This window comes from Bos indicus x Bos taurus, chromosome 11 (assembly GCF_003369695.1).
Source record: "Bos indicus x Bos taurus breed Angus x Brahman F1 hybrid chromosome 11, Bos_hybrid_MaternalHap_v2.0, whole genome shotgun sequence".
Taxonomy (NCBI): domain Eukaryota; kingdom Metazoa; phylum Chordata; class Mammalia; order Artiodactyla; family Bovidae; genus Bos; species Bos indicus x Bos taurus.
Genome location: NC_040086.1, coordinates 106004252 through 106030472, shown reverse-complemented (window position 1 = coordinate 106030472; position 26221 = coordinate 106004252). Strand labels below are relative to the sequence as shown.

The window sequence follows — 26221 nt, the reverse complement described above, 5'->3', positions numbered from 1 at the left end:
TGGGTGTATTTTGAAGGTGGAGTCAGAAGATGTTGCAAGGGTTCAGAAATATGGATCAGAAATAGGATAAGAAAAAAGCAGGAGATAAAAATGATGCCGAAAGTGTTGGCCTGAGTAACTCTAAGAGTGTTTCCACTGATGGAGACAGGGAGGAATCTGGGGAGTACCTATGCTTATTGGGCCTCCGAGCAGAGTTGGCGAATAACGTGTGGGCTGTATAAGCCTGGGGTTTAGCAGCAGGCCTGGACTGAAAATCCAGAACTGGGACTCACAGCAGTAAAGCCATGGGGAAAGGAGAGACTGCGTGTCTGAAGCACACAGTGACCTTCAGAGATTGGGGAAAAAACAGGAAAAAAAGGCACAAGGGGTTTACACAAAAGGGAGGGACCACTACAGACAGGCTGTGGACAGGCCACGAAGCAGGGGGCCCTGCAGAGCCTGACAGGAGCAGTGCCACAGAAGCTGTGTGTTGTGAAAGCTGGACTGCAGACTAGGAAAGGAGAAACCAGAGACAATGCAGACCCATTTGTCCTGTTGTTAGGAAGGAAAGAAGAAAAACAGAGAAGTTGATGGGGTTAGGGGAAGAGGAGAACTTTTTAAAAACAGGAAAAATAACAGCACATTTATACACGGATAGAAATAACCCAGAAGAGAAAGCTGATAGGACAAGAAACAGAATACAGAATTAGGGGCATGACGTCCTACGGTAGATGATGAAAGTAGTACAGAAGTGCAAAGAGGGGGACTGGCCTCAGCTCACCCATTTACACAAGAGAGGGCCAAGCTCAAGGGCACGGATGCAGGAGGAAGCGACATAGGGGGAGGGCCCTCCATTTTCTCTGCGAAGGGGAAGCAGTCAGCACGTGAGCGGGGCAGGAGAGGAGGACAAGCGGGAGGTCCGTTTCCTCCCTGATCTGGTGGGGGCTTCGCGGTCCTGTCGGGGACCCAGGAGAGGCCCTGAGGTGGGGACTAGGCTCACGATGGGGGAGGGGTGCTCTTCACCTGTGAGGGGCGCTGGCTCATGTGACGCAGATTCCAGCTGCATGACTATGGGTAACCCGGGGTCTTTCAATTTCACTCCCCCTCAGCGTCCTTACACGAAAATGGGGTCACTGCAGCGCTAACGTGTAGGATGGTGTCAGGAGACAAGCTCAGTGTCTGACAAGGAGCCATCCGGACAGGCCCCTTTCCCCGCCCTGCACAGCTGCCTGGGGTGCTCTTGGTGGGGGCGGGGCGGGGCGGGGGCGCAGTCACCTGGCCCTGCCTTGGGCCCTCCCCTCCAGGCTGCCTCTCTCACCTGGAGCCAGCTTGATCTCCAATGCAGTCCGGATGAGGGCCATCAGCGTGGATGTGAAGTGGACGGTCATGTCGTCATTGGAGATGGGCATGTTCATACGAACCAGGCGCTGGGGATAAGGGGGCAAATCAGGCCGGGCCTCCCAGGGCTCCCAGGACCAGGAGACGCTGGGTGGACGGGAGTTTTGCCAGCATTCACACTATCCCTGACCCCTACCCTCTTCTGAGCTGAGGATCCCTCGGCTACAGAAAGACAGCAGTCCAGGTAAATGCTGTCCAATGGAGCCAGGCCAGGAGCCTGGATTCCTCTGAAAGAACAGGCATGTCTCCGCCAGAGGGACGCCACCCACTGCCCACGATAGAACGAGCGTGTGGCCTAGGCTGGAGGGGCCTGGGCGGCAGGACCCCTGGGACAGCCCACAGACAGGAGCATCAGGCACGCGGTGGGGCAGCCAGGACCGCAGGCTCGGAGGCCAGTTCCCAGTGAGGAGACACGAGCCCCAGGATGGCCTCTGTGCCTCACCACCTAGCCAGGGGCTAGGGAAGGATGCTCAATGGCACCAGCCCAAGGCAACAAGGAGAGTCTTAGAGACCAGCTCCTTACGGGGGAAGGACCCGACAGATGTGACCGCAAGGGCCTCGGGCTCGGCCAGCTGCACAGGGGCCCAGGGCCATCCCACAGGGACACAAGCGCTCAACCAGACTGGGCCCGTGCAAGCTTTCTCCTTGTTTCACCATTAGGTGAACAGCCCCCTTCCCTCTCTTCCATTTTCTAGGACAGAACAGCTGGAAATAGGAGTGTGTCTGTACCAAAATCCTCTGGTAATAACCAGCAGCTGTCCAGAGCCTGAGGCTTTAAGAACTTAGGTGATCTCCAGGAGGAAAATGGTCTCAGATGTGTCTGGAATGTCCTGATCATGGGGTGGCCACCTTGCTGGCCAAGTGGAGCCCTTGGGGGCACTGCGGCCTCCTGTCCTCTCCCAGCAGCCTCTTTATTCCTTACCAGCAAGGGAGCTACAGGTGGGGGTACAGGGCCACCCCACGGGGTATGCTGTCCTCTGCCAAGCCTAAACCATGTGGTAGGGCAGCCTCTCTGTCCCTTCTCTGGGTAGGGCCACTCTAGCCCCAGCATTCTGGAACCAATCCGGTCTGCAGCCTGATGGAGGGCAGGTGGCTGGAGACAAGACCCATACTCTGTCCCCTAATGCTGGCAAAGCCCCACTTGGCACCTCCAGTCATGGTCCTGGGGCCTCCCTCATCACCTGTGTGGCACACACGGCTCCCGGAGCACAGTGCTCCCGCAGGCCAGCACCGACGGCAGTGGGAGCGGCAGAGGGACCCCTCTCGAGGGCAGTCAGGGAGTCAGGGGTAGCATGAAGGAGGAACAAGCAGGTGTTTCCCCAGAGAGGAGAGCTCCGTCCAGGGCACCTCTCCCAGAGCCCCCATCTGCTGCCCAGGCCTGAAAAGGGCCAGGCGTTTGGGAGCAGCAGAGGGGCGAGACCAGGGCAAACACACAGGCATCTCTGCCTGGGCCCAGACCCTCTGGCCATGGCAGTCTGTTCATCTCCTGGGCCCTCCCCAATTCACCAAGACCATCTACTCTCACTAAACTCGAGTTCTTCCCTGGTCTCTTCACGCCCAGAACCTTGGAGTTGGCCAGCACACCTAGGAAGGAACTCCAAAGGCTATCCCACCACGGCCTTCCCTGCCTAGCCTGGCCCCAGTTGTCGGTGTGGACAGAGCTCTCCTTGAGGACAGTGTTTTACAGCCTTGCATGCAGGGCCTCCAGGCAGACTCGACACGCATGCCAGGCAGGGGAGGACCAAGGAGGGCACCAGAGGCATCACGTATGGCCCGGAGGAGCCGCTTAGCTCCCAGAGGCTGTGCTGAGCCAGGGGACAGATGCAAGCCCGGAATCAGAGCACAGAAACAGACAATGTGGACAGAACCAGAGAGACAAAAGCTCTATGGGAAGCCTGCTCAGAGACAAGGAGATGGCAGCTAGGCTCCAGATCGGTGCTGGCTGAGTCACGTAACCACTGGGGCTGCTGGAGGGCTCTCAGGCGGGGAGTGCTAGGGGGACAGAAAGTGCTTACTCACCACGGAGGGGGACTGGGGATGCAGGGACAGGCAGGAGCAGACTTGGGAATGGGGCCACGTGGCCTGCTCATGCTCCCAGGGGGAGGCCTGGTAGTGTCCTCAGTGTACCCCCTCTTTGCAGCTCAGCCCACTGGGCCTCGGCAACAGAGGGGGAGGGACATGGGACCAGCCAGGCCCCAGTTTGTTTTCACCCCACAGGACCCTCTGGAGGTCCAGGAACGAGGGCAGGATGCCTCTCTCCAGCACCCTTCCTTCTTAAGGCCCAGGGGACTCATGAAGCTCCAGGCAATACTCCCTCCACAGCCCGCCAAGTTCAGTGCATGCAGAACTGGGCGCGGGTTCCACAGGTGCACCCTGCAGAGGCCTTGCAGGGCCAGACACTGAGGGCTGGACAACTTTGCCCACATCAGAGGCTTGGGGGACAGAGGGGCCGAGTGTGGTCCTGGGCTCAGAACAAAAACAGCCTCTGTCTAAAAAGCTAGTCCGTCCCCTCCTTTCTGAGGAAGAGAAGGGAATGAGAAAAGGCAGATGCTGGGCTCTGGCTCCGTCTTCCTGAGCCTCTTGGGGAGCTCTTGGAGGGGCAGCCCTATGGGACAAGCGGCCAGTGTAGAGACACTTCACATGCCTGTTTCCCTCTGTTTGGGAAGGAAGCGGAGAAGGCTGGGACAGAGAAAAGAAAGAAACAGAGAGATGGTAGAGCAGCAGACAGACAGACAGACAAGCCCCGGAAGAGATGGGAGCCCAGCACAGACAGCCTGTGGGGTGCAGGGGTGGGGTCTACCTTGTACGCAACACGAGCAGGGCATTTCTTCCCCAGCCCCAGGGGCGGGGACATGTGTTTCAGCATCTCAAACATGTCATTGTAACTGATGCGCCCACTGGAGACCCGGCCCATAGCACAGAGGCAGAGTGGGGTCCACAGGAGGGGTCCACGGGAGGGGGGCGGCAGGAGGGCGGGGGAGGAAGCAGACAAGAAAACAGAGCCAGTTAACCAGTGTCGGAGCAAATGCCAGAAGTCAAAACAAGCAAAATGAGGGCTTTCTGTCAGGGGGCTCAACCCCCTCCTAGCCCCCCAGCCTCACCTCCACACTCTGGCCCCACGCAGGGAGTGAGCAGGGGGCATCTGAGCTAGTGAACATGGAGAGATGAAAGAGGCCGCATCATGGAGGCTTTGGGTTGTCAACTCTGATTTTATACTTTCAGAAGCCATGGATAAAGCCAAATTGGAAAAGAGCTGTTTCACCATGCCAGCTGGAAGACAGCTGTCCGGTGACCAAAGAAGCTGGCTGGAGAACCACGGCAGAAACACTAGCTTTCCTTCATGCCTAATTTGCTTCCAAGTGAGCAAAGAGGCTGAAAAATTGGAGAAAAGCCTAAAAGCAGGCCAGAAAACTAGTGTGGGAGCCACACTGTTCTGCAGGGGGCCCCGAGGCTCTAGAGACAAAGTCCGTGGGGGCAAGCCCTGCTACAAGCCCAGAGATACCCAAGCCCTGTCCGGATCAGGGCTGCTGCTGGATCAGAGCTGGGCAGGAAACTGCGGAGCTGGGGTCGCTGGGGTGGGATGTGGCTTGGGGCCACTCTCGCAGCCTCCTGACAGCACACCAGGAAGGGCTGGGACCGACATATGGAACGAGGCTCTAGACCAAGGTAGGTGTTTAGGGTTGATGACTGTGACCTCCTCAGGCAGACCGGCCACCAGGCTGGAAGGCCCACCTCCACCCCTGGGACCTGCTTGGGTTCCCAGAGATATGGTCAGGTTCAGGCCACCCCAGAGAGAGGAGCAACAGCCTTCTCCAGGCCGGTGGATCCACCCCAGATGGTCCTGGGTCTGGTCCTCCTCCCAAGACTCCGGGGCTCAGCCGAGCGGATCAGTCCAGAGGTGAAGCAGGAGGGCCTGTCTTTGGGTCCCCACCGCCTCTCCTCTCCTCTGCGGGAATCTGAAACCCTGGCTGCTGGGGCCACTGTTCCTGGTCTACTTGTGCCCGTACCCCCATCTCTGGGGCCCTTGGCCTCTGGCCTGTGTGACCACAAGTCCACCCTCAAGAGTGCAGAGGCAAATCTGGGTGAGACGGCCACTTCCTCGGCACGGGTGGGACCTGGCCCCCTCCTCCCACCAGCGGCTGGTCCTCGTCCTCAGGGCTCAGCAGAAAGCTCTGTGGGCAGTTTCACGGAGCTGCCTGCCCCCAGCCAGCTGGAGGGGTCAGGGAAACCAAACCGTCCAGGGGCCTGGAGTGTGGGCAGGACAGGGCAGGAGGAGCAAGAGGGGTCGTCACTTCTGCAACAGACAGGGAGTGTGTGCTGTGTCTGCACTGCGGGCAGGGAAGAGAATGCAGGATGGAGGCTCTGAAGCAGCAGACCTTGTAGGCCAATGTACGAGGGCAGTTCTTCCCTAAGCCAACGGGTGGCGCAACAAACTGCACGTACCCTCATAATGAATCTGGCAACGGGAAAGGAAATGTCACAGGTTATGGCAACGGAGGCATGAGGAGCCCATCCCACCCGCCCAGCCTTGCGCTGCCTGGAGGTGGAGCCGGGGGAGGCTGGACAGGCAGCGCCCAGCTGGGGGCCCAGGGGTGGACAGACGGAGTACCCAGGAGACACGGCAACCCGACAATCTCCAGAGCCCCCAGCAGGCAGGAGACACTCCATGCAGACAGTGTCGGGCCAGAACGTCCACTTCACTCAGCACGCTGTTGGTTTGTCTACACCTGGGTCTCCTTCATCGGCCCTCTGACAGCCTCTTCCCTCACGCCCTCGGTGCCTGAGACCCCAGGGCCTCCTTGGTGAAGCCTCTCTCCACACCTGACTCTCCTGACTATCCCCACCTCCCTGAACTCACCATGTCCTCCCCTGGAAACTGCAGGTCCAGCTAAGGACCCCCTTGTCCCAGGGTGGGCACCCCGGCCAATGCCGTTGCTTCCCTTTCCTGCACCACGGCCCCATCAAACTAGCTCCAAATTGTGTTGCATGTACTTCTGGAAAAGAGGGAATAAAGGGGAAGCCCCACTCTGGCCTCAGCCAAGTGCCTGCTAACCTCATGGACCCAAAGGATTCCCACAAAGAAGCTGGAAGCCTGGCAAAGCCCTAGTTCCTCCCAAGACCCCATTCCTCTCCTCTCTTCTGCTGTCAAACCCCTCAGATGCCACAAGAGGAAAAGTGCAGGCCTGATACTGTCACTCTGATTCAAAACTGTTCCTGCTGTCCACGAAACAAAGCCAAAGGCAGCTGTTTGACCCCAATGTCACGGCCTTTCTCAGCCCCTCGCAGTCATCCTCCTGGCACCTTTACAGCGGGTCCTCCCCTCCAGCCAGGCACTCCGCTCCCCTTCCCTCTGCCCCCACCCCTCCTCCACAGTCCATCCATCCTGCCCCTTCAGTTCAGCTCAGCTGCCACCTCCTCTGACTCACCAGCCTCTCCCGGCTCAGGGCCCTGGCCTCACACTGCAGCGCCTCCGCCCACGGCCGGCTGGGCTGAGCAGAGCTGAGGGTGCAGGCCCCAGCGCATGGCCCAGGCTCAGGCTGCTTACTGGACAGATGGATGAGTGTGGGGATGAGCAGACTCATCACTCAGGGGCTGGTCCTGAGTCTCCATCAGTCTCCGCACTTCACGGTGAAGTGTGGAGGCAACAACACAAGGAAAGGTGGGGGAGGCGGCACCAGAAGGCAATAACTCCATGTTCTCCTCTCCTTCCCACAGCACGCGTGTGCACACATGCACACACGTACATGCCCACGCACACATTATGGAAGAGTATGGAACATGGGCGTGACATGCCCATGCCCCGCATTCACACACACATGTGCACACACGCGCACGAAGACGCGCTGCTCTCACATGCATGCAAGAACACGTACACACAGGTATGTGCCTGCCAGCACATGAACACGCTCACACACACTCTGTGTACACAGATCTGTGCACAGAGAACACGCATGCACATGCTTGTGCACACACACAGTGTACACACAAAACACAAAAGCTGAGAAAGTTTCATAAAGTTCGCTTTTGCTTCAGGCTCCCCAAGAATAAGGAGACAGCGGATGGTCCCTGGGAAATAAAGATGGTCAGGGCCCTGCATCGGTCACAGAGGCTAATGGCAGCCTCAAAGCATGCCCAGATGAGGGGTCCACGCCTGGTCTGCTTAGCCGTCTCCACCCAGCCTTCTGCCGCCCGAGCCGCTCACCAGAGCAGCAGGTCTGAGATTCAGCTGCAGGCCACGCCCGTGCGTCTTCCGGACCACAGACCACATGTTATCTTGCGTGGCACTGTACTCTGCGGTGAGACTCCACGCTGTTCCCTACTCTTCCACAGGCTCTTCACCACATTCCTGAGTGCCCGTGTCTTCCCGAGGCCCCAGGTCTAGCACTCTGGATTTGGGAAACAGTCAGCATCTCTGTGCACAGTCACAAAGCTGCAGCCTGGCCCAGGTCCACTTCTTGTGTGTCTTGGATCAGTTTTGGGCTGTTGGGGAGGTACTGGGTCTACAGTCCACAAAGATCTGGGGGACGTCACTCCCCTCTGGCAGACCTGCACTGACCTCCCTTTGCCTGTTGGTCCAAGTCACATTCTACACAACCTCTCTGCTTTCTACAACACAAATCTCCTCTGGGAAAAAATATGCCCAGAGACAGCAGCATCTCTTTTGACCACAGTCAGGAGGATCCTCCTGGAATGAGTCTCAGTCTTGCCTCAGCAGGACCCTCTCCTGCCCTTTGCCTGACAAGGACCAGGTCTCAGGTGTGATCAGTCTCCCCTTCAGTCTGACTGGGCCTTCCTGACCACACAGCCCAGGGATACGCCTGAGCCTGTGAACTCCAGCACGTGCTGTGGGCAAATGTGCTAAAAACGACAGGACTCTCGGAGACCATGAAAAGCCACATACAGCACGAGACACAAACACCAGGCAGGTCTGCTCTGCGCTGTGTGAAAACTGTAAATTCTCCACTGCAGCGAAAAACACTCAGAGATGCTCTAGGCCCAGAAGAGCCCCAGGGCCCTGGTGCTGCCCAGGTTAGGAAGGGCCTCACACAGCACCTTCTGTGTCCTCACTGTGATGGGGTGGGAAGTCTGAGAAGACTGGATCAGAAGCAGGTACAGGAGCCCAGCCAAGCTCCCAGCCCTTTGGGGGTCTGAGGGATCAGAAAGCTCCTTAGTGTTCCCCTTGTTGAGCTTGGGTTCAGAGTCCCAGGGTCCTCCCATGGGGACCCTGACCATCTCTTCTAGGCCTCTACCACACAAGGGGTGACCGAACACAGAGTCGTGCAACAGAGACGCAGGCAGACCGGGGCGCCTGCAAGAAAGAAGGGGAAGCACATCCCGTGTTTTGCTGCAGAGGGCATGTCCTCAGTGACTCTTCACATCACGGCTCTGGAGGGTGCCTGAATGAATGAGCAAGGGAACGAGTACTCAACTAAGGACAGACAAATGGGCAAGGGGATGAACTCAACAAAGGGACAGACAAATGGGCAGATGGAGGACCCGCGCTGCTGTGCTGGGCCCGAGGACAAAACACCACAGGTGTGCAGGACTCCCTCAAGAAACACACAGTCTTCACTGTCTTCTGACCCAATCACTCTCTTCAGGAGACCCTTGCTTTGTCTGGAAGCATTTGGCCCTCACTTATGAAACAGCAACCCATTAACAGCTTTGCATCATGACCAAAGAGCCTCAGACACACTAGACCTTTTCTGGCAGTTCATCTGATTTCAATAAAAGTTTACCGAAAACCCTCTATTCACAGCCTGGGCTGGTGACAGAGAGGCGCACGGACTCTTGTCCTCCGGGAGGTAGCAGGCAGACGGGCCCTGAGCCCATGGAGGGAAAGAACTAAGGCCTCGTGTTGTTTCTGGCCACAGAAGCCTCAGAGCTATGAGAGGGTGATGCCCTGTGACCTCTCACAACCCAGATGTGACATGCCTTGTGAGAAGACAGTAAGCTCCTGCCCAATAGGAACCTGAGTGTCACGACCCCCTGAAGACCTTCCATGACCCCCAGGCAACCTCCTAAGGGCTGGACTGCAGGCCTGAGAAGAGGATTTCTCAGCCCAGGGAGCTGTACACAAGGGCACAGGGAGCTAGCATGAGTGTACCTCCCAGGAGGAAGCTGGATGGAATCCCGACCCCCAGCCAAAACCCAAAGGGGTCGCTCACTTGAAACACGCCTGTAGCCACCTGGCCCTGTGCTGAGACCTGCGGGTGGTGCGTACCAACCCTGAGGGCCACGCAGCACAGGGGCTCACTCACCACGCAGCCGGGTCGTACTCGGCCCAGACCCGGATGAATTCGTCCAGGTGGTGAGGCCCTAGGATGGAAGAGTCCCGCGTAAGGTACTCAAAATTGTCCATGATCACAGCCACAAAGAGGTTCAACATCTGCAGGACAGGAAGGAAAAGAGGTGATGTCCAGAAAGCTCAGCCTGCCCACTGCCCTCCCCGTCCCCTGCAGCAGAAGTCTCTGTGTGAGGCAGTTAGGGCAGCAGAGGTCACTGACTCAGGCAGAGCCTGCCCCACCTGCTCCTCCCATGACCTCTCAGAGGGCTTCCCAGGCCCCCTGCACATCGCCACCACCAAGAGCAGCATCCTTCCCTGGCTCCAGGTCCCACAGGCCAACCCTAGCCCAGGATCTGGTCCTCTGAAGGCTTCAGTCTCTACATCTGCACTATCCGCACTCAGGCCCATCAACTCCTGCCCACCATCTGTCCTGCCGTCTGGGTTAATCTTCCCCATTGTGAGGCCCCCAGCTTTCCCCTTCTCACCTAAGCCTTCAAGGAAAGTGGCGACTTTGGACTTAATAACTTGAGCTCTAGAGACCTAAAACTCAGGCATTTTGTTTTGTTCTTTTAAACTGAGTTGAAATTCACTTAACATACAAGTAATTCTATAATTCAGTGGCATCTAGCGTATGCACAACTGTGAACCACCACTTCCCTAGTGTCAAATTTTTCTCATACTCCTGAAGAATACATGATACTAAGTACTCATTCCTTATACCTCTGTCCTCCCATTCCCTGGAAACCACCAATTTCCTTTCTGTACCTAGAAAGGTATCTATTTGGGGTATTTCAAACAAAAGGGTCCATACAACGTATGACCTTTGTGTCAGGCTTCTTGCACTTAGTGTCATGTTTCCGAAGTGCATCCTTATTGCAGCATTTGTCAGAACTGCATTCTTGTTTATGGCTGAGTAACACTCCTTTGCAGGTCTGTACCACAACTTGTTTACGACAAATGTGGTAGATGACACCACCCTTCTGGCAGAAAGTGAAGAAGAACTAAACAGCCTCTTGATGAAAGTGAAAGAGGAGACTGAAAAAGCTGGCTTAAAACTCAGCATTCACAAAATGAAGATCACGGCATCTGGTCCCATCACTTCATGGCAAATAGATGGGGAAACAATGGAAACAGTGACAGACTTTATTTTGGAGGGCTCCAAAATCACTGCAGATGGTGACTGCAGCCATGAAATTAAAAGACACTTGTTCCTTAGAAGAAAAGCTATGACCAGCCTAGACAGCATATTAAAAAGCAGAGACATTACTTCGCCAACAAAGGTCCATCTAGTCAAAGCTATGGTTTTTCCAGTAGTCACGCCTTGATGTGAGAGTTGGACCATAAAGAAAGCTGAGCATTGAAGAATTGATGCTTTTGAACGGTGGTGTTGGAGAAGACTCTTGAGAGTCCCTTGGACAGCAAGGAAATCAAACCAGTCAATCATAAAGGAGATCAACACTGAATATTCATTAGAAGGACTGATGCTGAAGCTGAAACTCCAATACTTTGGCCGCCTGATGCGAAGAACTGACTCATTGGGAAAGTCCCTGATGCTGTGAAAGATTGAAGGCGGGAGGAGAAGGGGACGGCAGAGGATGACATAGTAGGATGGCATCACCAACTCGATGGACATGAGTTTGAACATGCTCCGGGAGTTGGTGACGGACAGGCAGACCTGGCGTGCTGCAGTCCACGGGGCCACAGAGAGCTGGACGCGACTGAGCGACTCACACGCTGCAGTCCATGGGGCCACAGAGAGCTGGACACGACTGAGCGACTCACATGCTGCAGTCCATGGGGCCACAGAGAGCTGGACACGACTGAGCGGCTCACACGCTGCAGTCCACGGGGCCACATAGAGCTGGACGCGACTGAGCGACTCACATGCTGCAGTCCATGGGGCCACAGAGAGCTGGACACAACTGAGCGGCTCACACGCTGCAGTCCATGGGGCCACAGAGAGCTGGACGCGACTGAGCGGCTCACACGCTGCAGTCCACGGGGCCACATAGAGCTGGACGCGACTGAGCGACTCACACGCTGCAGTCCACGGGGTCACAGAGAGCTGGACGCGACTGAGCGACTCACACGCTGCAGTCCACGGGGTCACAGAGAGCTGGACGCGACTGAGCGGCTCACACGCTGCAGTCCACGGGGCCACATAGAGCTGGACGCGACTGAGCGACTCACACGCTGCAGTCCACGGGGTCACAGAGAGCTGGACGCGACTGAGCGGCTCACACGTTGCAGTCCATGGGATCACAGAGAGCTGGACGCGACTGAGCGGCTCACACGCTGCAGTCCATGGGGCCACAGAGAGCTGGATGCGACTGAGCGACTCACACGCTGCAGTCCATGGGATCACAGAGAGCTGGACGCGACTGAGCGGCTCAACTAAACCACGACTTGTTTATCCATTCACCTACTGATGGGCATTCGGGCTGTGCCCAGTAGAATTGTTGAATCCTACTATAATTGTACATTTATTATTTTAAGGACTCACCATACTGTTTTCCATGGTGGCTTTACCATTTTACATTTCCATGTGCAGTGCACAAGGGTGTCAATTTCTCCATATCCTCACAAAACTTGTTATTTTGTCTTGTTTTTTCAAATAGCAATACTAATAGGTATGAAGTGGTACCTCATGGGTTGTGCTTTGCTTTTCCCTAATGATCACTGATGTTGAGAATATTTCTATGTACTTGCTGGCCATTTGTACAGTTTTTTGTTTTTTTTTTTTTTTTTTAGAGAAATGTCTCTTTAGGTACTTTGTCCATTTTTATATGGTTATCTTTTATTGTTGAGATGCAGGAGCTCTTTATATATTTTGGATATTAACCCCTTATCATATACACTATCTGCTAAACTTTTCTCCCATTCCTTGGGTTGCCTTTTCACTTTGTATAATAGTGTCTTCTGATGCACAAAAGTTTCAAATTTTGAATAGTCCATTTTTTCCTTTTCTTACTCAGGATTATGGTGTCAAATCTAAGAATGCTTTGCCAAATCTGAGGTTATGAATCTGAGACTACAATGTTTTCTTCTAAGAGTTTCATAGTTTAAGCTCTTGTCTTCAGGTCTTTATCAATTTTGAGGTAACTTCTTTTCTTTTCTTTTTTCTTCTTTTCGGCCATGCCCCATAGCATATGGGTCCTATTTCCCCAACTGGGGATCAAATGTGCACCCCCTGCAGTGCAACTGCGGAGTGTTAACCAGGCAAGTCTCCAGCTAATTGTTACATATGGTGTAAAGTCCACTTCATTCTTCTTTGCATGTGGGTATCCACCACCATTTGTTGAAAGGTTTATCTTTCCTAACTAAATGGTTTCAGCAGCCTTGTTAGAAATCTTTTGACCATGTATATGAGGATTTATTTCTAGTCTCAACTCTATTCCTTCAGTGTATATGTTTGGATTTATGCCAGTATAATACTGTTTTGATTTACTCAAGTTTTGGCGTCAATTTTTAAATCACAAAGTATGAGGCCTCCTATCTTGTCATTGGGTTTTTTTGTATTTAATTTTAAAAGTTTTTCTTAAAGTATAGCTGATTTACGCCAAGTGCATAGCAAAGTATATGTATGGGAGGGAGTCGAAGCACCTGGGAGATCGTTAGAACTCAGACTCTTGGGTCCCTCTCCCAAAGAGTCCAGTACGGTAAGTCTTAGAAGGGACCCAGGAATCTGAATTTCTAACAAGTGCTCAGGTGATGCTTAAGTCGCGGGTCTCTGGACCACACAGGGACCTCAAGGGTATCATCCAGCCTGACTGATACACCAAACACTAAAGACAGCGAACTTACATCTCCAGCCAGAGGCTCCCCCGCGCCTCCACTGCCTCCCCGCCCACCACACCCGCAGCTCCCCAGCCTTCCACCTGGGGGAATATCATTCACTGCCTCACCCCCGCAAGCCCCAGAACACAGCTCTCTCCCCTCTTTCTCTCATGCCCATGTTCAGTCACCAGTCACGTAAGCTCTGCCTGTACAGGGCGGCCCCCGTCACACAGCTTCCTTCTCACCCTCCCTTCTCCAACTGTCACTTCCAATCAGCTCCTGGCCGCACACAGCCTCTCCTGACCAGAAGCCAGAGTGAGGTTTTAAGATGTCAAGCAGACGATGTCACTGTGCATCATCTCCCAGAGGCTTCTGCTGACTCGTGATAAAGTCCACTCACTGTGATGTGGCCCGCGGACACCTCCAGCCTGACCCCATGAGTTTCCTGAACCGCATCAGGCACAGGCAGGCTGGCTGGAGTGCTGGCGCCTGTATCTCGCCACCACGGTGCAAGTCCTTCTAGCTGAGAACTGAGGGACAGTGCCCCACAGAAATGCAAGGCCCTTTCCACAGGAGTAAAGGCAGGCCCACAGGAGCTCATTACTCAGTGGGTCCTTTCAGGATTAACGTGGTCCTCATCCCCAGGGAAACAAGGACCATCAACATGGAATCAGCTTTCATGCATCATGGGTCAAAATCAGATGTCAGCAAGAGAGCAGGGGGACTCAGGTTGGTCTGAGACAGGCAGAAGTGGCAATGGGGTGTGCACAGGGTCCAGGACTCACCAGAAAGGAGCAAAGGAAGATGAAGGAGACAAAGTAGAAGTAGGCGAAGTCACTCCCACACTCCGTGGCATTGGCGAGCTCATCACAGGCCCGACTGCTGAGGCAGGACAGCATGATCTCATGCCAGGCCTCCCCGGTGGCACTCCTGAGAGGAGGGCAGAGCGTGAGGCCAGGAGGGAAGGCCCAGGACTGGCCGGGAAGGAAGCCCAGGAATTTAGGAGAACTGCGTTCCCTCCCACAGGGATCCTGCACAGGTGTTAGGTCTGGGTAACAGATGCTGATTCTTAAAAAGAAACCTCTGGCATTAGATTTTCAAGTTGATGCTATGTGGGAAAGCACGTGTTACAGGAAAGCAATCATGGCCCCGAAGTCAGCACCATGGGGAGCCCCCTCCGCGGCCTCTGATCTCCTCCCCAGCGTGTGCCGCCCAGTCCTCCTGGGTTCAGGACACAGTGACTCCATCCTTCCCAGTGCTCAGGCCAGAGACTTGGGAGTCATCCTTGCCTTCTCTCTCTCACCACATCTTGACCTGCCTTCAAAACCAGCCAGGCTCTTACTACCCCTACCTCCCTGGGCTGAGCAACAACCGCTTCTGAGCTGCAGCAACAGCTGGTTAACTGGATGTTCCCCCGCCCAGTAGCCCAGATCAGATCAGAGACCTCCCCAGTGACCCCTACATGACTGCCCAGAGCTCTGTGGGTCTGCAGCCGCCTCATCCCCTACCACGGTCCCCATTCACTTACTGCAGCCACCCCCGCCTCTACTGTTTCTGGAGCACATCAGGAACCCTCAAGCCTGAGCAGCTACTGCAGAAGCCCGCCTGCGTGGCCTTCCGCTCCTGTGCATGAAGCCAGCACAGGGGCCAGATGTGCATCAGACTTGCAGGTGGCCCAGCATGCCTCTGTGTGGTCAGTCCTGGGCAGAAGCTGGGTCCACTCCCCACTGACAATGGCTGGTTCAGCCTGTGCCGAGCCTGAATGATGAGGGTGCCCATGTGATGAGGAAGGAACAGAGGTCTTTGAGATCAAAGGTTTAAAATCAAGGCTGGCTTCATATATTTTGTGACATGAAGCAGGATATTAATAAACAAAGAAATAAAGTGCATGTAAGAACTAAAGTCCGGAGAAATGACACTACTCGGGGAAGTGTCAGCCTAAGGATCCTGTTTGTCTGAGGCAAAGAGTAAGTCAGAAACTCTCTCCAGGCAGCTCAGTGAAGCAGGCCTGGGCTGAGCTCACCCTCCAAAAAATGAACTCCCACAGCCCCCCAAATACATCTGCATAGGGTCAGCTGAGCTGGGTGTCCCCAAAAGTGGACATAGCAGGGAAAGCTCAGGAAGGGGCCCAAGGTGGGGTCTGCTGTTTATTTATTAATTAAATATTAACTTATTATGAGGCCCCTCATCATAAATTATTAGAGAGACCACATTTCCGCCCTCCCTGAGGATCACAGTGAATGAAGGAGACACATTCGACCCTCTGGGCTCTACCCACGAGTGCCTTCTTACGTCAGGGCGGTGGACAGCCACAGTCCACGTGTGTCCATGCCTCAGAGAAATGGCTAGGGAGCCATCCCCCATACACCTTTGCAGGGAGGCCTCTGAGCTGACACAAGTCGGTGCTCCTCAAGGCTCTGCCCTGGTGCACCCCTTGACTGCACCCTGGAGCCGTGGGAACTGCAGCCACTGTGAGCAACAGAGGCGGATGGAGCTGCCCTCAGACCCACATGTCTGGCCGGTTGGTCCCTTGGGCCACTGAGCGGGTGCACCCTGTCGACAGCAGCTCTCTGCTGCCCGCTTTTCCTGATCCCAGAGATCCCTGAAATCACTAAGGCAAGCTGATGGGAAGCTTGGGGCTGGCACACCAAGAAAGGCTCTTTTGACACCTGTGCTTCAAGACCTCACTGGGCAGCAGAGACAAGGTAGGCAAGCCAGCCCAGCCCAGGGGTCTCAGACTGACTGCTTCGGGGGCCTCCCGTCAGGCCCAGGAGCCATTAAGGAAGGACAAGCAGAAAGGGAGGAGAAACTGGAAAGGTCCCCCATAGAGAAGCCAGTATGACGAGGAGTGGAGGGTGGGGTCCATCTTGAATGAAGGGGTCCCTGAGCCTGGACCTACCTCTATACAACACACTGAGGAGGAGCCTCTGATTCTGGACCCACCTCCACCTCCCACAACACACCTGAAGAGCAGCATCAAGGCCTGAAGAAACGTCCGAAAGTTATTGTGACGGTTGATGCTGGTGTCGTCATCCAGAGCAATGTTTCCAAACACCTGCAGTGGAGAGGAAGGCAGACAGCACTGCAGACCAGTGCGCTGGGTCCTTAGGAGCCATGGCCAGGCAGGAGGCTGTGGGCGTGCAGTGGGGGCCACACGGGCTGGGACCGCCCTCACCCAGAGACCCCGACAGAGCTGCCAGTACTGCTGCTGGGTACAGGGCCCGGGTGTCTGGCCCCCGCGGCATCTGCGCCTTCACTTCCAGGGAAGAGGAAGCGCCTGGCAAGTCTAACATGCCACTGTCCCACAGCCCGGTCTGCACGGGCTCTGGCTCTGAGCCTGTCCAGGACCAAACAGCATAACCAGTAAAAAGTGGGGCCCAGAGCTAAGTTTCGGTGGGCTCTGCTAGACAAAAGGAAGGAATCATTTTAAAATTCACTCTCTCATCAATGACCCCAAAACAGTAACTATACTGATACTCTGATAGATCACTTGAAAGTTTTTTTTAACATTTTTGTGCAAACACAACAATGGGCTTTGTACCCATTTTAATTTCTTTCTTTCAGGGTTAGAAATGCAAATAAGCCCCTCACTCTAAGCAGCTTAAAATCTGGAATCCAGCTGAAAATTTATGAATTATCATATATCCATCAAAAACAAAGATCACTGGGCTGTGTTTTTGTATGTCCATAGACCAAAGCATGAAAAACATATATTTGTTTTAAATAACATCAGATCTCAGTAAAGTTCAAGCAAGAGAACTTTCAATCTCTGAAAATAGAGTTTAAAAATCAGTTTTCAGCTAACCTTTTAGACACTGTCTCCTCCCACCACAAATTAACATTTGAGACCACCTCCCATCCCTACATCCTTCAGAAGTGCTCCTGGGCGAAAGGCACGACCAGCTGCTGCGGCGCAGGCCACCCAGGCCATGCAGATGTGCTCAAACACTCCTCACTGTGCAAGCCCAGCACCCAGGCAACCGTGCCCACCGGTGCCCAGACACAGACCAGCAGGACTCCACACAAGAGGAGGACCGCACATCTGCCCACAAAGGGTGGCAATGCCTGGCCTCAGCTACAGAACAGTCTTTCTAAGAATTAAGTTCATAAAGTGCTTAGACTGGCACCTGGCTCATAGAAACACTGCTGAGTGCCAACCAGTCCCTGCTGTCATGCGATGGCCCTGCACACACCCACCTGCATGCCGATGATGGCGTAGATGAAGAACAGCATGGCGATGAGCAGGCACACATAGGGCAGGGCCTGCAGAGACACAAGGAGGCCGGCTCAGCGCCAGGAGAGCCATCAGCCCCCTTGCCTGCACCACATCCAGAGAGTGGACACTGGCTGGGTCTCCGGGCAGCACCAGCCTTAGCTGACCTCAGACCCAGCCCCAGTGACCACCAAGCCCCTTCACCAAGTGCCCATCATCTTCATTTACAAACCAAGTCATAAAAGCCACTTCAGCCCTTTGTGAGCATAAACAAGATACTCTCTGTAAAACTAAAAGTGTCCTTACAAACTCACAGGAACAACGGGGGCCATGGGAGGGGTGGCACCCACCCTGGTCTTCCCAAGGAGAGTGCCAGGGCGGTAGGGCAGAAGCTCCCCCACCGGCACAACGAGGGAGAGGTCAGGCCCCGCCTGGCCACGCCCAGCCTCACCTTGAAGGACTGGACGAAGGTCCAGAGCAGAATGCGGATGGTGTAGCCTTGGCGGAGCAGCTTGATGAGTCGGGCAGCACGGAAGAGGCGGAGGAAGCTGAGGTTGATGAAGTTGTTCTGCAGGGAAAAGAGGTTGTGCTCTGACCTTCAGAAACCAGCCTCCCACAGGCACAGGGAGGCTGCTCCCCACCCACCTCCCCAAGTCACTGTGTCCCAAAGAAAAGCAGGTGAAGAGAGAGACTGAAACAAAAAGTCACTGCTTCACAGTCTAAGCAGCAATCAGCCACCAGAAAATCTTCCAGAAGTAAAGCTTGTCATTGCAAACAACTTCTCATGCAGCAAATCAGAGACACTCCCTCCACAGGGAGGGACAGATGAGTCCTGTGAAGCAGCTCCCTGCTGCCAGGGGGAACGGGAGGCTGCCCGCAGCCAGGCCTCCGACACTGACCGCCTCTCAGGACACAGCTGAGCAGCCCAGGGACTGGGCGGGGCTGCCTCTCCTCAGACTCGAGGGCCATGCCCTTGTCTCCCACATGCCAGCAAGGCCCTGCCACCCGGGGCCCAGCAGAGGGGCGGACACGTCCTCTGGGGCCAGGCAGGGACCTGCAGACAAGTCTTGACAGGAGCTGTAGGTGGTGGCGGCCCCGCTGCTGCCACCCGAGAAGCCCCCTCCGTAGCCCCCAGACCAGTCTCTGCTCCAGAGAACCCGAGATGTCTCACAGCACGCCCTCATCCAGAGGGTCTAAAGTCAAGCACAGAGCAAACCGATAATCTCTGGGCTCCACGGATGACCCGGGAGTAACGCTTCCACCCTGGCTCAAGGGCACCCGAATCCCTGGCACATCCCTTTCAGGGGGCCCGGCTCTGGGCAGTGTCCCTGAGTAGAAAGGGGTGCTCATGGGCATGGGGGGCTTCTTGCCCTGCCTGCTTAGAGACCAGGTGCCCTCTTCTGCCCACCCACACGCAGCCTGAGAGCAGCTTCCTCACACTTTGCTGTTTTAAAATACGCAAGCAGCTCAGGCTAGATACATTGTGTTGCCAGATTCAGTGGTCAGACACAGAGAAAAGAGAGCAGGTGTTGAATGAGGCAGCAGCCGCGGTGAGCACGTGCAGGAGGTGGCAGGGTCTGGGAGGAACGGCGTCCCGCTCCAGGGCTGCCCATCTGATCTTGGCTAGGACGAGGTGTCTGTCGGGGGACAGGCCTCACTCCACCCCTTGCTTGCCTCATCTCAGGGGCTGGCTTCTTCACTTCCACCTGGGACTCTGGACTGTGCTGGTGAGGGACATAAGTTACCCTGGGCGGTGGTGCTGAGTTTTAGACAATTCCACAGGGGGACAGGGCAGTTCACAGGCACAGAAGGGCTGACTGTGGTCCAGATCAGCAAGAAGGCAGAGTGGACCTCGGGACGTGATCCTGGAGGGGGTTCTCATTTGCCTGCAGCTCCCTCACTAGCTCGAGCTGGGGAAAGAGACCCTCAGGGCAGACAGGGTAGATGAGATACATCCACACTCTCTATCTGAGTCCCCTGGGCCTTGAGGACTCTCAGGTGAGCCAGTGATCTCAGGAGGTTGGAAGGGGGACCTTTTAGGGTGTCAGGGAGCCCTTTGTACAGGACAATGAAGCCCAGCAAGGGTGAGGGGCTGCCTCCTCAGGCTTCTTCATTTTGAAACCACCTGCGCATGTGCACCTGGAGGGGCCAGGACAAAAGCAATTTGCTCAGGCAATTGGCACAGACAAGATGATCTCCTGAAAATAGTGGGAGGAAATAGTCTTCTGGGTAATAAAGAAGGGACGGATACCAGAGCAGACAGAGGAAGGTGCTGTCCATTCAAGTCCCTGGACACAGAGCTCAGCCACATAACACTTCCCACTGACACCCAGGCCCCACCCATCCTCCCAGACTTTCTCCTCGGGGCTCCAGTAGGCACCTAGGAGAGGGTGGGGTGCCAACAGACAGACAGCCCTAGAGAGTCATGAAGGAGGATGGTGAGGCAGCTACAGATGCCGCAAGCAGTGTGATGGCCTGAGCACATCATGGCTGCACCCAGGGCACGAGCCACCAGACACCACCAAGCGGGCCGCATGCTGGACAGTGGGGGCAGCAAGCACACGGCGGCCTCCCCACGGCTGAGCACGGCCACCCCTGGCCTCAGCCGACCCCTGGAGGTGGACACAACCCTCCCCACCCCCAGAGTCCACGGTTTCTGCTGTAGCCTGGAGTAGACACAGCGACTTTCAAGTCAGGGCCCCCTTATCACCCCTGCCTCTGAGCCAGAAAGGTCAACGCTGCACCCCTCAATGCGGCAGCTGCTTTACACTGAGGGGACACTGGTCCCCAGCTCCACTGAGCACCTGCTTCCTCCTCCCCACGGTGGCGGTGTTAGGACGTCACGCCTGGGGGTGAGGAATCATTGAGAAAACTGAGATGGGAGCCACAAAGGTAAGTGGACCCCAGGCCAAGGCCCTCACCTCCTGTGTCCAAGCACATCATTGCGTCTGGGCAGACTCACAGCAGAATGAGGGGCTCCCCCTCAGACTGTGCACAGGTGCCGGGGGCCCCACATGTGCTGGGGAGGAGGTGCAGCCGCACGGGGAACAAGCTGCTTTCCTACTCAGCTTCATTCTCAAGGGGACTGATGATGGGGGAGACAGGAGGAAAGACAGAGAGAAAAGGAGTAAGCCCGAGGGGCCTGCTCGGGGGCGGCAGGAAGGGCTGAGCGGAGGCCTGACGACACCAGCAGAGCCTGCGCTAAAGATGCAGCCTGGTACTTGTGCAGCTTAAATGTCTTTTTCTCAAAACTCAAGCTTTTCTGCTGATTGTGAAACGCTTTACCACATTCACCTTCTGTTCAGGAACCTGAAACATTTGCTCTTTGCATGAACTTCCAGCCGAGGCCTCGGCTCAGTCTGCTCCAGCGTCCCCACTCTCCCTCAGATTGTCCTCAGACCCGGAAGGACGCCCTGTCCACCCCACTTACATGGGCTCCACACAAGCTCGCTGACCAGGGCACACGGGAATCCATGGTGCTGGATGGAGGCCCAGCTCTCTGCTGCCTCCTGGGGCAAAGGCCCTCTTCCTACTCAGTCAGGACCATCCCCCAAGGTTCGTGCCCCCCAGCCAGGCCTCCACATAAGGTCTGTCCAGGAAGGACCCAACAGGAGACTTCGTCAGAGGTGGACCCAAGCCCACTTGGTCTGCTGGCCAACAGAGGTAGAGCAGAAGGGAGATGACTCTGCAGCAGAAACCGCGGACTTTACAGGGAGCAGCTCCAACCTCGCACCCAGCAACCCCCACCCCCAATGCTGACTCAGTCTCGACACTTACCTGCCTCTCTCTCAGAAGCCCCTATCTCCTCTCTTGGCCCAAGGCCAGTTCCTGTGATCAAGTGGCCCCTGAGGGCCCTCAGAAGGCCAGGAGCCAGGGAGAGCGCACTAGAGGCCAGAGGGGGCGGGTACAGCTGGGCTCTGAGCACAGGAGGGCGGCGGTGAGGGTGACAGGAAGCAGAGGAAAAGGAGAGCAGAGCAAGCAAAACAAAGAGCTTTAAGAACTGTATAAGTCATGAAACCAACCGTTTCCTATATGTGATGTTTTCATGGATGGATATTTGCGTGTTATTTACAAATTGGGATGTTTGAGCAGCAGGCGCGCAACATACAGACGGAGACATGGTTTTCGCATTGTATGTTGGGTGGCGTGAGTCAGCAGGTAGGTTAAGGTAAATCAAGAACAAAAACAGAAAACAAAAGAGAAAATGAGTCATCAACACAAGCAAAAACTCAAACTCTGAATACTTCACTGGAAATTTTTAGGATTTTGGTAAACTGCATATTTTGCTTAAAAATGAACCAAATCAAAACACATTTTTGAAATCTGTAGGTTACGCAGACAGAGGCGTCATTTGCATTTCTGTTTGTAATGCAAATCCAAAGATGACTCACAGACACTTATTTTTTTATTCCAGGCAAAGAAATCAATGTCAGTTTCATGCTTGTTTGGAGCACTTTCTCTATGCGACCCTGGTTATTAAGACTATTGCTCTATGCGACTTTTAAGTTGGGAGTGGGAACTGACACTCATATTTTTGCCTCAGGAAAAAAAAAGTGCATCCACAAAGTAACAGATGAAGTGACTACAAATGGAGAAAGAGAAGCAACACGGAAACCCACAGGGCGGCTTGCTTTCCTCTTCCCTCCTCCAGGCAGAGCAGCAAGAAGACTGCCCTCGGAAATCACTAGCAGCTGGGCAGCTGAGCTTTGAGACCAGGCGGATTCTGAACACTCCCACCAGAACTGCTGGGTGTGCAGGATTGAGGGAGGCTGCCCTGGAGGGTCTCAAACATCTGCAAGCTGCCCCTCAAGAGTCCAGCAGCTGAGGGGCCTCTCTCTGGAGAGGCATCCCTGGGAGACAGCACGTCGATGACATTAGCCACCTGAGCCTCCACCCCCTGCTGACGAGGCACACACGTGCCCAAACCCCCGGGACTGTGCCCTTGCAGTCGGAAGCCCAGTGTTCGGATCCTTTTTTCCAGGGGAATAAAGATTCCTGTGTCCAGGGAAGCAGAGCACACAGGGGAACCGTTTCTGAGCGGGAAGCCCACAGTGAACGGGCAGCACCCAGACCGTACTGCAAGGCCAACAGCTAGTACAACAAACACCCTTGATTTTTTTTTGTTAAAATGGCAGCTCTCAGCCTGGATTGTTCAGATCATTAACTTCTCAACACCATGAAACATCTCATGTAAACAAAAGAATACGTGTAATTATATATATACACACATGTTTTTTAAATAAAGATGATAAATTATCCATATATTCATTATCCAGCTTAAAAACCAGAATGTCACCATTCCTCTGAAAGCCCTTCCTGTCTCTCTCTTCCCCAGATGTAGTTGTGCTTAGTCGCTCAGTTGTGTCTGACTCTGCGATCCCCATGGATTGTAGCCCACCAGGCTCCTCCATCCCTGGGGGTTCTCCAGGCAGGAATACTGGAGTAGGTTGCCATGCCCCCCTCCACAAGATGTAGTAACTACACTTAATTATTGTTAATAATTGCTTTTCTTTACTGTTTTAGCTCAAACTTAAAATGAGCTATACTTGTCTTTTCTTAACTCTGTGATGGGATTAGACTGTATGTAGCCCTCGTGGGCTTGGGTGAACTTGTGCTCTGACTCTGAGCAAATGTCAATTTGAGAGGCGTCCTCCTGATGAAGATTTCATTCACTGTGTCCACAAACCACTTCTGCTGCCACTGCAGACACTGCCACGAACATCAGAGTGGAGAGCGTCTCCAGGCTCTGCTGCTGCAGACACTGCCACGAACATCAGAGTGAACGTCTCCAGGCTCATCCGCTCAGGCACCCTGCACACCTGTACCTCGGAGGCTGTAGCTACAGATGTGCCCGACCTCCCCAGACACCCAGCAGCAGCACCCACATCCTCACCCACCGCTGGCCACGTCGGAATTTCTGTTTGACAAACCAGTAACTATGAAATGGCATCTCGGTGCTGTTTCACTTTGCATTTCTTTGATTACAAATAAGGTTGAGCATCTTTCCGTGGCGTGTCTTCTGCTCTGTAAGATGCCTTGGGCTCACAGAAGAGCCTCGCACACTCTGGACACTAACCTCCCCTGGGGTCTGGAAGGCCTCTGCCCTCCAGCCCTGGTCACCACGTGCTGGCCTCACACTCTTTGCTCCCGTGGATCTCACACCATCTCATCTTACAGGCTCACAATTCCCAGCCTTACATTATTGGCCCGAGTCTCCTCTGGCTGCCCATGGACGACTCCAGGGAGGGCAGCCGGACTGACCTCTAACACGGATAAAGTGCAGCCAGACGGTCATCAGAAAACCTGTTCCTCACAATTTTCTCCCTTTTCAATGAAAGACCGACCACTTCTCCAAGTGCTCAGAAAAAAATTCTGATGCCATCCTTGCTTCATCTCTCACACTCCCATCTGATTCATCTACAGCTCTACCTTGAAGTTACACCCAGAACTTGACCATGTCTCACTGCACCCCAGCTCCCCAGCTCCACTCCTGGCTCATGGCAGTAATGCTGGGCCACATACACATCTTCTGTGGCCCAATATCCAGTTGTCACAGCTTATATCTTTGTTCCTGAAAGCTTTTCCAGGCCAGGACACAAGGCCTGCAGCCTAACGTCAATAAATGATGAGTTGTTATTCAGTCACTAAGTCATATCCAACTCTTTGCCACCCCATGGACAGCAGCCCGCCTGGCTCCTCTGTCCATGGGACTTTCCAGGCAAGAATACTGGAGTCGGTTGCCATTTTCTTCTCAGGGAATCTTCCTGGGATTGAACCCGGGTCTCCTTCATTGGCACGTAGATTCGTTACCAGGGAAGCCCAATACAGGCTGATTGTTTGGCCCTCTCTACCTGTGGAAGACAATGCCTGGTGGGGATGCCCAGGGATATAACAGCAGCTGACCTGCCAGCATCTTCCAAGAGCTGCCCCACCTTCCTTCCCACTCGCTTCCAGATAACAACTTGAACCACACCCTGTCTCACGTCTGTTTCTAGGACAATCCAGCTAAAACAGCCTCTGCCTGCACCTGCACACACTTCTCGACAGAGCCACCAGGGCTGTGGCCTTAAAAGCCAGACAGTGTCGCTCCTCACAAAGCCTCCAAGTCCTCCCATCTCACTCAGAAGAAAAGCCAAGCTCTACTGACTGCACAGCCTTCCCTGTGCAGCCAGCGTACCCACCCCCTCAGCCCGGAGGGGGCCTCTGCTGCCCGCAGCTCTGACCGGCTCCGCCTCCGCGTGAGCCCAGCTCGCTGCCTGGAGCTGCGCCTCATGACACACAAGCACCCAGTCCTCACGCGCTCTGCTCTGTCTTCCCACCGTCACTGGCACTGTGAGTCCTGCCCACTAGGATGAAACAGAGTTGCACCTTTTGTCCCAGCACTTAGGACAGTGCTGAGCACACCACAGGCACTGCACAAGTGTCTTAACACACATACGTGAAGGAGTGTGATGTGACTGTCCTTTCCCTCTTCACGGATCGGCATTCCTCCTTTTGATAAACAAAAACTTTATTTTATACAATCTTTTCCAGTTATGGCTGGTACTTTACATATATTTTGCTTAACAAAGCATCCCTATCTCAAGGTCTTAAAGATAATCTCTTGTATTTTCTTCTAAGACTGTTAAAGTTTTGTCTCTTACACTTATGTTTTTTCACCCATTTGCCGCATTTTCGTGAATGTATGAACTAAGATCCAACGTCTCTTTTCCCCTGTGTTGTTCATCAGTTACACCCACAGTGAGTCACACACCAAGTTTCCAAATACAACCGAGTCCGTGTCCAGGCTCTTGAGCTATGCCTACGCCAATGCCACACTGTTTTAACTGCTACAACTTCCCAGGATGTCTCCTCACTGTCAGGAGCAGCCTCCCCACCACAGCCCCCCAGGAGCACCTTCTTCTCAAGTATCTTGGCCATTTGTGAGCCTTTCTCTTTCTTACAAATGCTAAAAACAACTTGCCAAACTGCATAAAAAGAGACAAACAAAAAGAAAAGCAAAATAATTGGTATTTTTATTGAAATTGCATTGAATCTATAGATCAACTGGGGAAAATCGCCATCTCTATGACATTGACACTACTTATTAACATGACATACACCTCCATCTATGCAGGTCTTCTTTAGTATCTGTCAATAAAGTTTAATAATTTTGCACAAAGAGATCTCGCACACACACCTTGTTAGGTTTATCGTCAGGAGTGCTGATGTTGTAACGAAATACAATGCACTCTCTTGAGCAACCTCACATTCAATTAGTTTTAGATTATCCTAGATTTCATCCACAGATGATACGTCTTCTTCGACTAATGGCAGTTTACGTAGTCCCCTTCTGAAACTTAAGCATTCCCTTTGTTTTTTCTGTCTTATTCATTCGGCAAGTACTTACGAACGCCTGCACACTGCCAGGCACTATTTTAAGCACTGGAATCAGCAGTGAGCAAAGCAGACAAAAATCTGTTCTTATTAAGCTGACACACAACTTACTGAACTGTTGATATATTGTTCAATGTTGAAAAGAAGTAGTGGTTACAGACATCATTGTCCTTTTCTGATTTTAAAGGGAA

General features: G+C 54.1%; 1 protein-coding gene across 10 annotated transcripts in view; it reads right to left on the bottom strand.

Moving 5' to 3' along the window:
- CACNA1B (calcium voltage-gated channel subunit alpha1 B) overlaps positions 1 to 26221 on the bottom strand; it is a 212391-nt gene that overhangs the window by 12877 nt on the left and 173293 nt on the right. For 7 of the 10 annotated variants that reach the window (XM_027557028.1, XM_027557031.1, XM_027557034.1 and 4 more), the window contains 8 exons: positions 21677 to 21682; positions 18106 to 18222; positions 17639 to 17704; positions 16405 to 16496; positions 14227 to 14371; positions 9639 to 9766; positions 4178 to 4274; positions 1298 to 1406 (listed from right to left, as the gene is read on the bottom strand). In XM_027557028.1, coding sequence (XP_027412829.1) covers positions 1298 to 1406; positions 4178 to 4274; positions 9639 to 9766; positions 14227 to 14371; positions 16405 to 16496; positions 17639 to 17704; positions 18106 to 18222; positions 21677 to 21682 — 760 coding nt within the window. The remainder of the gene's footprint in view (positions 1 to 1297; positions 1407 to 4177; positions 4275 to 9638; positions 9767 to 14226; positions 14372 to 16404; positions 16497 to 17638; positions 17705 to 18105; positions 18223 to 21676; positions 21683 to 26221) is intronic. The other 3 variants (XM_027557030.1, XM_027557032.1, XM_027557037.1) reach the window with 1 other exon arrangement.